The sequence below is a fragment of the Zeus faber genome (assembly GCF_960531495.2).
Source record: "Zeus faber genome assembly, chromosome: 16".
Classification (NCBI taxonomy): Eukaryota; Metazoa; Chordata; class Actinopteri; order Zeiformes; family Zeidae; genus Zeus; species Zeus faber.
Genome location: NC_137202.1, coordinates 20,478,544 through 20,490,662, shown reverse-complemented (window position 1 = coordinate 20,490,662; position 12,119 = coordinate 20,478,544). Strand labels below are relative to the sequence as shown.

At 46.8% G+C, this 12,119-nt stretch overlaps 2 protein-coding genes across 2 annotated transcripts in view; one reads left to right on the top strand and one right to left on the bottom strand.

Moving 5' to 3' along the window:
• Positions 1 to 151: 151 nt before the first annotated feature.
• On the bottom strand, positions 152 to 7,090 carry prepl (prolyl endopeptidase like; the record flags this gene model as incomplete). Its single annotated transcript, XM_080016419.1, has 15 exons — positions 6,976 to 7,090; positions 6,515 to 6,643; positions 6,279 to 6,345; positions 6,006 to 6,186; positions 5,780 to 5,865; positions 5,087 to 5,213; positions 4,234 to 4,450; positions 3,909 to 4,100; positions 3,584 to 3,799; positions 3,132 to 3,307; positions 2,674 to 2,893; positions 2,450 to 2,599; positions 1,733 to 1,859; positions 319 to 407; positions 152 to 220 (listed from the first exon to the last, which is right to left on the bottom strand). The coding sequence occupies exons 1-15, from the start codon at positions 7,078 to 7,080 to the stop codon at positions 152 to 154; spliced, it is 2,151 nt and encodes a 716-aa protein (XP_079872545.1). The 5' UTR covers positions 7,081 to 7,090.
• Positions 7,091 to 7,670: 580 nt separating this feature from the next.
• Positions 7,671 to 12,119, top strand: part of camkmt (calmodulin-lysine N-methyltransferase) — a gene marked incomplete at its 5' end in the record, with an annotated part of 119,846 nt that continues 115,397 nt past the window's right edge. The window contains 3 exons of the mRNA XM_080016418.1: positions 7,671 to 7,820; positions 9,509 to 9,687; positions 10,166 to 10,230. Of these exons, the coding sequence (XP_079872544.1) occupies positions 7,671 to 7,820; positions 9,509 to 9,687; positions 10,166 to 10,230 (394 nt within the window). The remainder of the gene's footprint in view (positions 7,821 to 9,508; positions 9,688 to 10,165; positions 10,231 to 12,119) is intronic.

The following is a 12,119-nucleotide window of genomic DNA, read 5'->3' as shown; positions in this document are numbered from 1 at the left end:
CTCTCTCTCTCTCTCTCTCTCTCTCTCTCTCTCTCTCTCTCTCTCTCTCTCTCTCTCTCTCTCTCTCTCTCTCTCTCTCTCTCTCTCTCTCTCTCTCTCTCTCTCTCTCTCTCTCTCTCTCTCTCTCTCTCTCAGCTTATTTGGGTCCCGGCTATCTCTTGCCCCTGCGCGGAGGCTCCAGGCGCAGCTCCGTGTGGAGGAAGGCCAGCTGCAGTGCGCTCTGGGTGGGAAGAGAGGACGCCACAAACACAGACGCATGTCAGCCGTTCGGACCACTTCAGCAGAGGATGTTATTTGACCACCGCCTTCTTCCGTTACCTCTTCCAACGCCAGCTCAAAGTCCTGGGGTCCGAAGTGGTCCGCCCCGGGCTGGATCTTCAGGACCACGTTTGGAACTTGTTCGTGTTCTGACAAAGATGAAGGAGGAGAGAGGGAGGATGAGGAGGAGGAGGAAATGAGAAAAGCAGGGGAGGCGAGATCCGATCCTTTAAACTTTCTCCGGACACATACTCTTATCTCGCCATATACGCTTTTCTGCCCCCCCCACTGTCATCTCTCTCCCCCCGAGTCTCTCTCTCCCCTCTTTTCATCCACTCCTGCTCCCATCTGATATTTCCCTCTATGTTCTCTGCCTCCGTGCTAGCGGCTGTTTCACAACTTGCGGTCTTGACCTTGACAGCTCCCAGTCTATGACGTCTAATCTCAGCACTGATACACTATCTCTTTACCATGCTAATGGGCCTGTGTGTGTGTGTGTGTGTGTGTGTGTGTGCGCGCGAGAGAGAGAGTGTGCGAGCCGTCAGCACTTTATGAAAGACTCCAGAGGGCAAGGGAGAGATAAAGAAGCGAGAGACACATACATATGAAACAGGGTGTGTCTATACAACAGTAAAAGAGAGGGAAGGAGGAGAGATAATCTGTGAGACGGGTGTCGACCGAGTGTTGGAGGGAGATTATAAATGAGAGGGAAAAAGAGACCGTCTACCCGCCTCCGTCAGGGGGAAACTGAATATTCTGCTGACACACACACACACACACACACACACACACACACACACACACACACACACACACACACACACACACACACACTTCCCTACCCTGACTTGCTGGCTAAAGATACTGCTGGGAGACATTGTGCAAAATGTGGAGAATGATTATAAATATCCCCCAGGATGAAAATAATTATACATATGTAATGTGTATGCGAGTATACATTCATATAAACACTCATACGTACTGTATAAAGTTTATAGCATCACACAATACACACTTGTATGCAGATTGCATGGATGGATACAGAGCTGGGAGTTGAGGAAGAATTTCTTACAATAAGAAAGTGTGTGGAAAAAAAAGTGGGTTTTTTTTCTTAAATAAAACTAGTATTTTCAGTATTCAGATGCCATATTGTGATACATTTTAGGTCCGATGTAGGTCTGAATCTCCAAATTAACTGAGATCAATAATTCACTGCACTAACAATTGCTCTATTAACAATGACGTCTTCTAAGGACGTCATTTGAAGTTGGGAGCTATTTTGATTCCTTAATATCTTTTTAGTTCCCCGGTACATCTAAACAGCAGGATGTGATAATGAGTCTGGTTTGTAACTACGTACAATAGAACCGGAATTGGTGAACAAAACCCATCCCTAAATCATGATTTCAGGGCAGTACAGTAAGAATGAAATGATGATTTGTGTATGAGTGTGTTTTTTTTTATGTGTACTTGCCTGACACCGTGTGTGTGGTGAAGTATGTGTGGACGGCCTCTTCAAGTCGCCGGGTGTATTTAAGGACCCCCGTTAGAGGCACTCTGACATCACCACTGTAGGCTGTCAGCAGCATGGAGGGGTAACACTGTCATGCACGCACGCACGCACGCACACACACACAGACACACACAAACACACGTATTCTCACCGTCAGACTCTTTCTCTGCGTCGGCCGGAAAACATTTGTGTCATACAATGAAAAAAAGAAACAAGCTGACGCTGATGCTCGGAAATAAACAGCACTTGAAAATAAAATTAAAACACTATGATGAATATGTCTTGGTGATTACTGGCTCATATCTACAGACGATTAGCATAAAAAAATTAATGATGAAAAAATATATATATCTGTATAAAACATGAAATTGAATAAAAGCAAAATACAAATTGCCAAATATACACAAGAAGCTGAAAATACAGAAATTGTCAAATATTAGAAAAAATATGCAGAATATACAAATACAATTCTAAGCAGCGGATAAATTATATTGTAAAGAAACTATATTTATATATATATTTAAATAGGAAAACAAATCTGTTAAATGGGACTTTTGTGCTACAACCACATGACAGAAGAAGATATATTTTTTAAAAGCAATCCATCACAACCCTTCGCTTTCCCCCTTTCCCCCGGAGGATTAATGTTACGTTTTATCTTATCTTTTTCAGCTGTACCTGAGGCTTTATGTTGTGAAACGGACAGTAGGAGGCGATGGCGAGCCTGTCCCGGGGGTCCGCCGAGGGGTCCCCCCACTCCTCCCTCTCCTCCATAGTCAAAGGCAGACGGTGGTCCTCCATGGTGGCCAACACGTCCAGGAATGGAGCCTGGACCCAGGAAGGGCGACCGTTAATAAGCCGTTAAGTGTTGAAAAATATATTGATTTTCCTCTCGAGCCGACCTGGAGCGTGACAGCTCGCATGAGGTGCGGGGCCGCGTTGCACAGCGCCCCCACCGGCACGGCGCCAGCGCTGCAGGCGGTGACGGCGGTGAGCGAGGGAGAGGACATTCCCCAGGAGGAGAGGAGGTGGCGCAGGCACGCCTCGAGGTCCTCCACACCCCTCGGCTTCCCCGCCGCGCGAGCCTGCCGGTGCCAGGACAGACCCCTCTCACCCCCACCCCTGTACGGAGGGATGGGACAAAACGGTCTCAAAACACAGGAGAAACGATGAACTCCCGAGGGGTGACTGAACAGTTCCGGAGCACCGCCCATCCTAGTCGAGACATCGACTAGGATAGGCGGAGGTCTGAACCTCCGCCCAGGGGTGACTGAACAGTTCGGGACCTCCGCCCATCCTAGTCGCGACATCTCTTCCGCGCTACAGTCATTTTATACCCGGATATGCGTGCTTGCGTTACCTGATATGGCAGTAAGCCAGCACCCAGCCCTGCTCCAGCAGCAGCCTTCTCTCTGGGCTGAACTCCATGTTGAGGTCTCTCCCGTAGGCTCCATAGACATGGACCAGTAGTGGAGCCGCTGTCAAACATCCTGCAGATGCTGAATGGAACACAGTCATGGGCACCATGGTATTGTCCTACGAAGGCCAGGAAAGGCAGGTTTATTTGTACGGCACATTTTGACAACAAGGCAATTCAACGTGCTTTCCATAAAAACATAAAAAGCATAAAGACAAAGTGCAAAGAAACACACTATAAAAAGGATATAGAATGCATAAAGTTAAAATATAAAATGCATAAAAGTTATGCATACTATGTACGAAGAGAGACGCAGGATAGAAGGGATGAGGAGAATTGAGAGACAGACCATTAGAGGTGATTCGAGACTCGTCCGTCCGTCTGAGATCTCCTACCTGGCTCCGTGCCTCCAGGCGCGTGGTGATATGACCGCCGTTCCCGGGGGGGTCCCCGTCCACTTCGGTGCCCAACAAAAGGAGCCCGTCCTCGGGGTGGAAACGGCAGGGCACTTGGGGGTGGACCGGAGATGAGAGCAGAAACTCTAGCCCGGCGCCGCGGTGGTCCGCCACGCCGGGCCTCTTGGTTTCGATGGCACAGGCCCAGGAAGGGAGCTGGGTGGAATAAAGGAGAGGGAAAATTCAGGTGTGTCAGTAGTTGGATGCAATTTGCATATATGAAAAATCAAGTTAAAAAAAAAGTTGGTTTTTTATCTCGCCCGACCTCAACGTCGTACACCTCCGTGGGGTGGGCGAGTGGGACGGCTGTTAGGGCTAGCTCCCCGGAGGGCTCTCTGGTAGCCAACACACAGTGGTCACCCACAACCTCCATATCTTTGATTGCAACGCCAGGACCGGGAGTGTACAGAGGAACCCAAGAGTCCATGGAGGGCCCAACGAGAGGAACCTTGAGCACCTGGACGAGAAGGCCTGTTTGACGGAGTCATAATACCCAAACGTACCCAACCCTTACAACCAAAACTGGTGATTCTCTCACTGGCGCAGACGGACTCTTCCCACAAAATTTGGATGTCATGTACGCATGTTACCTGGTACTCCTGCCCCGGGGCGGTGTTGGCCAGAAGGACCAGCCAGCCCCTCCAGTGCTCCACGTGGTACATGAGCTCGGGCAGGCGTGGTTGGACCAGCACAGGCTCGAGATCGGCGGCGGCCACGTCAATAATCCACACCTTGGAATCGGTCTTGGTGTTGGAGTTGATGGATAGAATACATCGATCTCTGGAGAGGGCCACCTCCACGAACACACTGGGAAAGCAGACACACTTAAACTCTGTTTATTATGACAGGCAGCTATAACAGGACAGACCGATCATAAACACAGATGTTACCTTATACTGCATTAAGGTAAATGACACATCAGGTTTATTGAGACACATGCATTTATAGTTTTTTATTTGTCAGAAATAATGTGTTTAGTTTATTCATATATGTCTATTATGTTAAAAGACGTAGTTTGTTCGATTTTTGACATAATTTGTGAAAAATGCCAGGCGGTACAAGCGTGAATAAAGCCTCATAGGCCTTTTCACTGTCTAAAACACGGTCGCACCAACTGCCGTTTTTAGACTTTTCAGCCACAAAACCCCCAAAATGAATGAACTTTAATTATTTTGTGGTTTCAAATTAAGCATACTTCATAGAGATTTTTTTTCTATTTTACATGTGCATATTTAGTTTATTTTGAATGATAGTCGATTCGGACTCAAAAAAAGAGCATGATGTCGTTGACCCAAATTGTTTTTTATCTCAAACCCTCATGACATCACCACCGCCCGTTGCCAAAATGTTTTGTTTTTTTTCCCCCTCCAATCATACTTTTCGGAACTCTAAAGTCTGTAACTTTAGTCTCGCGTTCTCCTCACAGAACGTCTGCCCACTCACTCAGGCTGTGTGTCTTCCAGCACGGGGCGGACTCTGGCTCCAGTGGAGGTCAGATCCAAACGGAACACTCTGCTACAGCTCAGACCGTCCTGCGTGGTGTAGAATAGGACCTCAGCGCCGGCCCATTCTGGACATACACGCAGACACGTTAGTGCTTAACCGAAACATATAATGTAATTATAATAATGTAATAATATAATGACGACAGTTCCTAAATCGATCCATGTGGTTTTCTTAAACTCCTCCGACCGTTAACATCCTACATTTCTCACAGTATGATCCCTCAGCATAAATCTCTGCAGGACGCTATATTTTCTGAACATTTTTCTCCTTTTTAACTGTGGGCTCACCAAGTGTGCAAAACATAGTCTTTATTAAAGTGTTTTATTAAAGACTATGTTTAGTCTTATATGGCTATCAACAGAGCCATACATGTCTAAACTGTCACAAAGAAATACCAGAAAATATATTTAATAAAAGTGTGATCCATAAACATAAAATCAATACATTTAACTTTGCCAGAAACAGTTTCAACTGTAACTGTAACTGTAACTACAGCCTGTGCGTAAGAATCCTGTTAGTTTGAAATACATTTCTGACATCAGACATGTGGAGTTTAGATATGGAGACCAGGCTCTCTTTGTTGGAACCACTGAAGAAATGTCTAAATAGTGTCAATAGTGCGGATCTTACCGAAGCTGAACACCTTGTCCAGTGTGACGGTACGAGAGGGATCATCGGGGTGGGAGGCGGCTTCTCCCAGCTTTACCACCACACACCTGGGTGGTGACAGCACATCCATTGATCGATCAAAAATTCAATCACCTGTTAAAAAATCTGTCTTCATCCTGATCATCATCAGGCATTTTCAAATGAGACTCTCTCCCCCCATGGCTTTATTCGGCCCCACCCTGCCGACCTGGCTTCCTCTCTGCCGGGTGTTGTCAACGTGGCAGCGAGATGCTTCTCCTCAGGGGACAGACGCACTCTCTGGATACTCCACACTTCCTCTTCTCTTCCCTCTTTCTGCTCTCCCTCCGTCCTCCCCTCTCTGGCAGGGCACCGTCCCAGGTACAGCACCAGCTCGGCCTCTGCTCCGGCTTCACACGACGGGAGCAACAGTTCAAGTCAGCTAAAAATGAGGTTGTTTTATTTCTTCTACCGGTGAAAAGCGTCCCAGTGCTGGACTCACTCCGTCTTTTGTCCATTCGGTAGATGCCGTCACTTTCCACGAAATACACATGGTGACGTCCGGACACCTGGCGGACATGTTAAGACCATCTTAAAACGAAAATAAGGATAGCGCCCTAATGGCTCAACCCATTTTTTTTGTCACTCATCTGCATCACTGGGAGAAATGCAAACCCACTGAACCTAAACTGACTAGTAAAATGCTGTTTGAATTCCAATCACATGTACAAGTCTTACCACTGAGTGGTCAGGCTGGTCAGAGAACCTGCTGTAAATCGCCCTAAGTCTTCTTTTGAAATACTTCTGAAGATTGCTGTATCTCTCAAGGGCAGGTGCATGGCTCTTGACAGGTGGATCTGTTGGTCCCTGTAACAAAACAAGGCTTCAGCGTATTAAAAAAAAAATGTGTATAACACTGGGACTGATCTGAGTGTGTGCTGACCACGGCTGGTTGTCAACAAGCAGCGGGGTCATTGCACTCAGACTTGTCCGACGCAGTGTCGACACCTGGAGGGAAACCAAACCCGAGCGGCCCCATCACGTCACGAAGCTCCATTTCACCGCCGACTTCACGTGCGTCCCCTGGTCCGATCGGTGGCTCCTACGAGCCCGGCTCCGTCGGACCGGCGACCAGCAACAGGTCCGCGCCACGCGCGGTCTGGGAGCAAGGGGCACGCCACCGACGCCCGCACCCTTACCGTCGTGTGGTGCGCGGCGGACGGGCTCCTGCGGACCGCGAGTCCTCGGAACTGTAGCCAGGCGGGCTTGACGAGGCGCAGTGTTGCAGCCCGAGGTGGGAACATTTTGTTTAAGTCCCCGTGACGCTGCGTTGTGCGTCCGTTACGTGCGCGGTTAGGCGGCTGTCATTCACTTCCCGGACGGCAAACCACAAATGCTACCGCGTTTCCTCGGGCGAGCCCGGATAACGCTCCAATCGGCCACCTTTGTCTATCCCACGGTGTCTGTTCTTGCAGAAGAAAACCCTGTCAATTAATACAAATATGAATGTAAATATGAATGTATAAACATCGCGTGTTAAACGACCGGCTGCGGGCTGCAGCGGCAAAGGTAAACACACGTGTCAAGGAAACAATAACAAAGACGCCGGCGATGACGCAATAGCGCTGCCAGGCTGAAGCAGTCGAGCCCCGAGCGGGCGCTCTACGGGTCGGCGACGGCGGACTCGCTACGGTCACGTCGGCGATGTATTAACACGTCTGGAATGACGACGGTACACGGAAGTAAGCGCGTCCGTTCAACCCGCTGTCGAACCGCAGCGGAGCCGCGGTGTCGTACCGCCACACTACTACCTCCACGCTGCGGCGACGCACGACTCCATTGTTTTTTGTTTTGTTTTTCCCCTCTGTTGGTCGACGAGGATTCGGAGGGCGACATGGAGACGGGGCCGACCAGGGAGGAGGGAAAACACCGACCGGCTCCGTCGCCCTCGCTCGGCAGCGGCGAAAAGGACGCCGGCGACGCGGACGGGGAGGCGGCGTGCGGCGTCGACGTCGCCCGGGCGCGGTGGTCCCTGCTGCGGCAGGTAACGCGGTGTTATAAAATTCCTTGACGTCGTGTCGGTCCGTGGAGCTCCACTTGACACCCGTGACGGCGGCGGTTGGAGGAACACAAGGGACGCAGAAGGATGTCTATGTCTGTGGACACACGCCTTTTACTTTCTGACGATAATTGACTAGTTACATTAGTGACAGTAGGACTTTATTCCAGAAAATGGGATGTACCGGTATCCCAATTGGCTTGTGATATCAGTTATTATTATTATTATTATTATTATTATTATTATTATTACATCCATTATTATTTACTCACAATGTTTAAATCGTATTTAATTTGGTTGTTTTTGTCCCATGAATCATCATCATCATCATGTGCTCAGCTTCCCCAACCCTGGTTTCACTCCTTACGCATGTCAGATCCTAATTCGGAACCATGGTCCCGTGACCGACATTCGGGAGTTTTTTTCTCCATACAAGGACATCCCGCCGAACACTTGGCTGCCATTAAAAAAAACAAAAAACCCAATTAAACTCATGTCAAAGAGGCTGCCCCGCTCTAGCCGAGATTGTAGGAAGTGCACTTGAACAGAGCAGCACCTGTTGAAATGCCCTGTGTCCCATACGGGGATGTGTCGAATTGACATCCTGTGCTGGATTACACATCCACCGCCTTGTCAAGAGGAGCATCTCAGTTGGGTCCCCAGGTGCCTTGTTACAAGCTGATGGTGACACGAGTGTTGGCGGGATCGGTTTCAGGGGAAGGCGCCGACAATGACCTGTGACAAGCCCGGAGAAGGCCTGATTTCCTCTACGGATCCTGTTTCTTTCCGCGGGCTCAGCGGTGCCTTGTGTTCGCTCACGTTGGCTCACGTTGGCGTCCGTTTAGCGGAAGATGTCATTGAATTGTCAGTGTAGGTTAAAGGATACCTTTCCTATTTTTCAACCCAGGCCTTATTCAAATGCTGATTCCCCTCATTCATTCATTTTTGTGTTGAGTGTATTTTCCATTGAGATTCTTGATCCATTTGTGTACAGAATGTTTTTAGAGGCATACTCTGTGTTTCAGGGTCTAGAGAAAGTTTTATGTGTGCTTTCTTAGATACAGTGTGCATGTGTATTTATATTTATTCTAAGCTGTCATGTTTCATTTCTGTCCTGTTTTTTTTTTGTCTTTTACCTGCACAACAACTATCCTCACAAGGACAATAAAAGACATTGGTTATAACTGTTCACACTTTACTATTGAGATACTTACCACTCTGCCGCAGCTTCTCACCGGGCTTCAATGCCGTACAACGGGACAAACTATGTTAAATAAACTATGTTAAAATTTGGTTTGTTGTTTTTCAACCCAAGCCTTATTAAAATGTTGATTCCCATCATTTATGACTGTTCGGTGATAAAAACTTGGCACCGCCATCTTGGTACTGGATGTACAGTGATAAAATTGGTATTGACCTTCTCATCTAAATTTGGGTAATATTAACAGTATGTTGAATAGAATAAGTACAGTAATATTACGTTTTGCAATTGCCGCAGAACATCCAAAGCATTCGTCAACCCTTCACTCTCGGGCGGGTGGGGGTGAAGCGCCTCCACGTTCTGTTCCTAGTCTCTGAATAGTGCAATTCATTATATATATTTTTCCATTATTCAGCTCTTCTCTTGTCTCAGTCCTTTCTCTTCTTCCCTCCAACTCTTTTCCATGCGTCAGGTGTTGCATCAGAAGCAGGTGGACAGTCCCGAGGTCAAGCAGGTGTCGGTGCGGCGGTTCTCAACCTTCGACCTCTTCACCAGGTCAAGGGTCGTAACGGCTTATCTCGGCAACGCCTCAGACGGCCACTGGGTGGAGTACACAAGTGTTTCCTTCCCCAAGTACAGTGCCTTTCTCAGGTACACACACGGAAACACTAAACACACAACCAGCTTCAAAGCGTTAGAAAACAGACAGAATTAGCTTTATATTGTTCTTTAAACATTTTAAACACAATTAAAAAAACAAAAACATCTTTGGGCTTTCAACTTTAAAAACAATAAAATATGCATTCCTTTCATCACATTTAAATGTGTTTTAATCTTATTTAATCAGAAAAATAAAAGGCATTCCTAAAATCAATGAAAATATATATTTCATTATGTAAATATTATATTTCTGGAATAAAAAATAAGAAAACAAAGAAAATATATATTTCTCATGGTTTAATTCAGTTACTATGTCAATTTAGAGTAGGGCTGTTCTTAGAGTATGGAAGACGGGGACGGACTTATGTTCAGTTACTATTAGTTGTGTAAACAACAATAATACATACATTTTCTAGTTCTCAATGAATAAAATTGACGTATAACCTTCAATGTTTTCAATGCTTTTCAGAGATAACCTGGGACCCCTCCGAGTAGACGAAGTGCTCAATAGTTTTGACAACACCGGTAATGTCTGTAAGTACAGTTCTATTTCTACGGATATTCCTGAATCCTTAAAGGTGCGGCGTGTAGAATTTAGGGGCATCTAAGCGGTGAGGTTGCAGATCGCAACTGACTGAATACCCCTCCCCACGCCGGTGCAACACGGCCGCCTCCGTGGAAGAGAGGGTGGCCGCAAAAAAAAGCCGTGAAAGGTCCTCTCTAGAGCCAGTGTTTGGTCCGTCCGTTCTGGGCTACTGTAGTAACACGGCGGTGCAACATGGCGGCCTCCGTGGAAGGGGACCCGCTCCCTATGTAGATGAAAACGGCTCATTCCAAGGTAATGCCGACGCAACAATTGTTGCACATGTTGTTTTCATGTGATTATACACTAGTTAAAACATATTTATGAATATTATATTCCGTTACGTAAATTCTACACACTGCACTTTTAAATGTCCTTTGGAAAGAGAATGGGCTGCAGTTCTTATGTTGCTTGAGCAGAGAGCTTCTCATATTGCTAAAATATAACTGGTGTTAACAAAAAACTGTTAAGTAATAAAGGACGGGGTTGTTTTTTGGTAAACCCCTCTGGAAAGTATATGCACTTCAATTCAGTATAGATCAATGTGTCATCAGGCACCAAGCCGGAAAATCCGTTTCACCCCCTGTGTGCTTATCCCTTTGTATGATTGGCTCGGACAAACGCCATGGGTTGGCGTGCACCAAGCAGAGGAAAGGTCAGAGGTCAAGGTCACGCTCGGAGGTTGCTCCTGCGCTAATTGGGCTCGGTCCACACGGGTCGTGACACAAGTCCCCTGATTTAATTGATCCTGTTTTTGGGGGGAAATCAGAATCGGGTACACGCCGCGACACCAGGTGCATTTACATATACTCAGAATATGTTCTGTCGAGGTTTGTTGCGATGAGCTACAGGCCGTTAGCGTTCAAAGAAAGCTTCAACCGTCCGAAAAAATGGAGAATAAAAAAAAAAAGGACAAATAATAATTGGCAAATATATACAAATAGCCAAATATCATGGTAGTCAGATATATAATAATAATATACAGAAGATACAAAAAGCGATACTATGCACATGATCAATTATTCTTATGGGTATATAGGGTATACATATGAATTATTACTATGTACTCACTAGCTTATAACAGTATGTACAGTGCAATACCTATAGCCATGACATATGTTATTGAATCATCATCATTTTTACTCTGTCCTCTGACAATTTTGGGGAGGGGGGGGTCACACTGTGTTACTGTAGCACCCTTCTATATATTCCCCCTCTTCCATTTCTTTCCCCTTTCTACTTCCTGTCCATCCTGTCATTTGGGCAGGGGCTTTCCCTTTTAACTCCCACCATATCACTCTGTCTAAATGGTTGTATTCATCCATCCATCTATCCATCCGTCCATCCATCCATCCATCCATCCGTCCGCCCTCCTCCCCTCCCCTCCTCTCCCCTCCCCTCCCCTCCTCTCCCCTCTCCTCTCGGCTGGAGGTGTACTTGGCCAGATGGGTAACTGAGTTTCTGACCCAGCCAGTGGATTATCACAGCTGGGGGGAGGGAGAGAGGGAGGGATGGTTGGAAGGCTGGAGAGATGGAGGAGGGCAGAAAGGAAGGAGGTCGTGTGTGTGTGTGTGTGTGTGTGTGTGTGTGTGTGTGTGTGTGTGTGTGTGTGTGTGTGTGTGTGTGTGTGTGTGTGTGTGTGTGTGTGTGTGTGTGTGTATATATATATATATATATATATATATATATATATATATATATATATATATATATATATATATATAAACATAAACACACACACACACACACACATAGACACGACAATGAAGCCAGACACCACCTTCCCACCGCCCGTCCTCCATCCCTCCGTCTCACAGTCAGGGACTTTGTGGGCCAGATA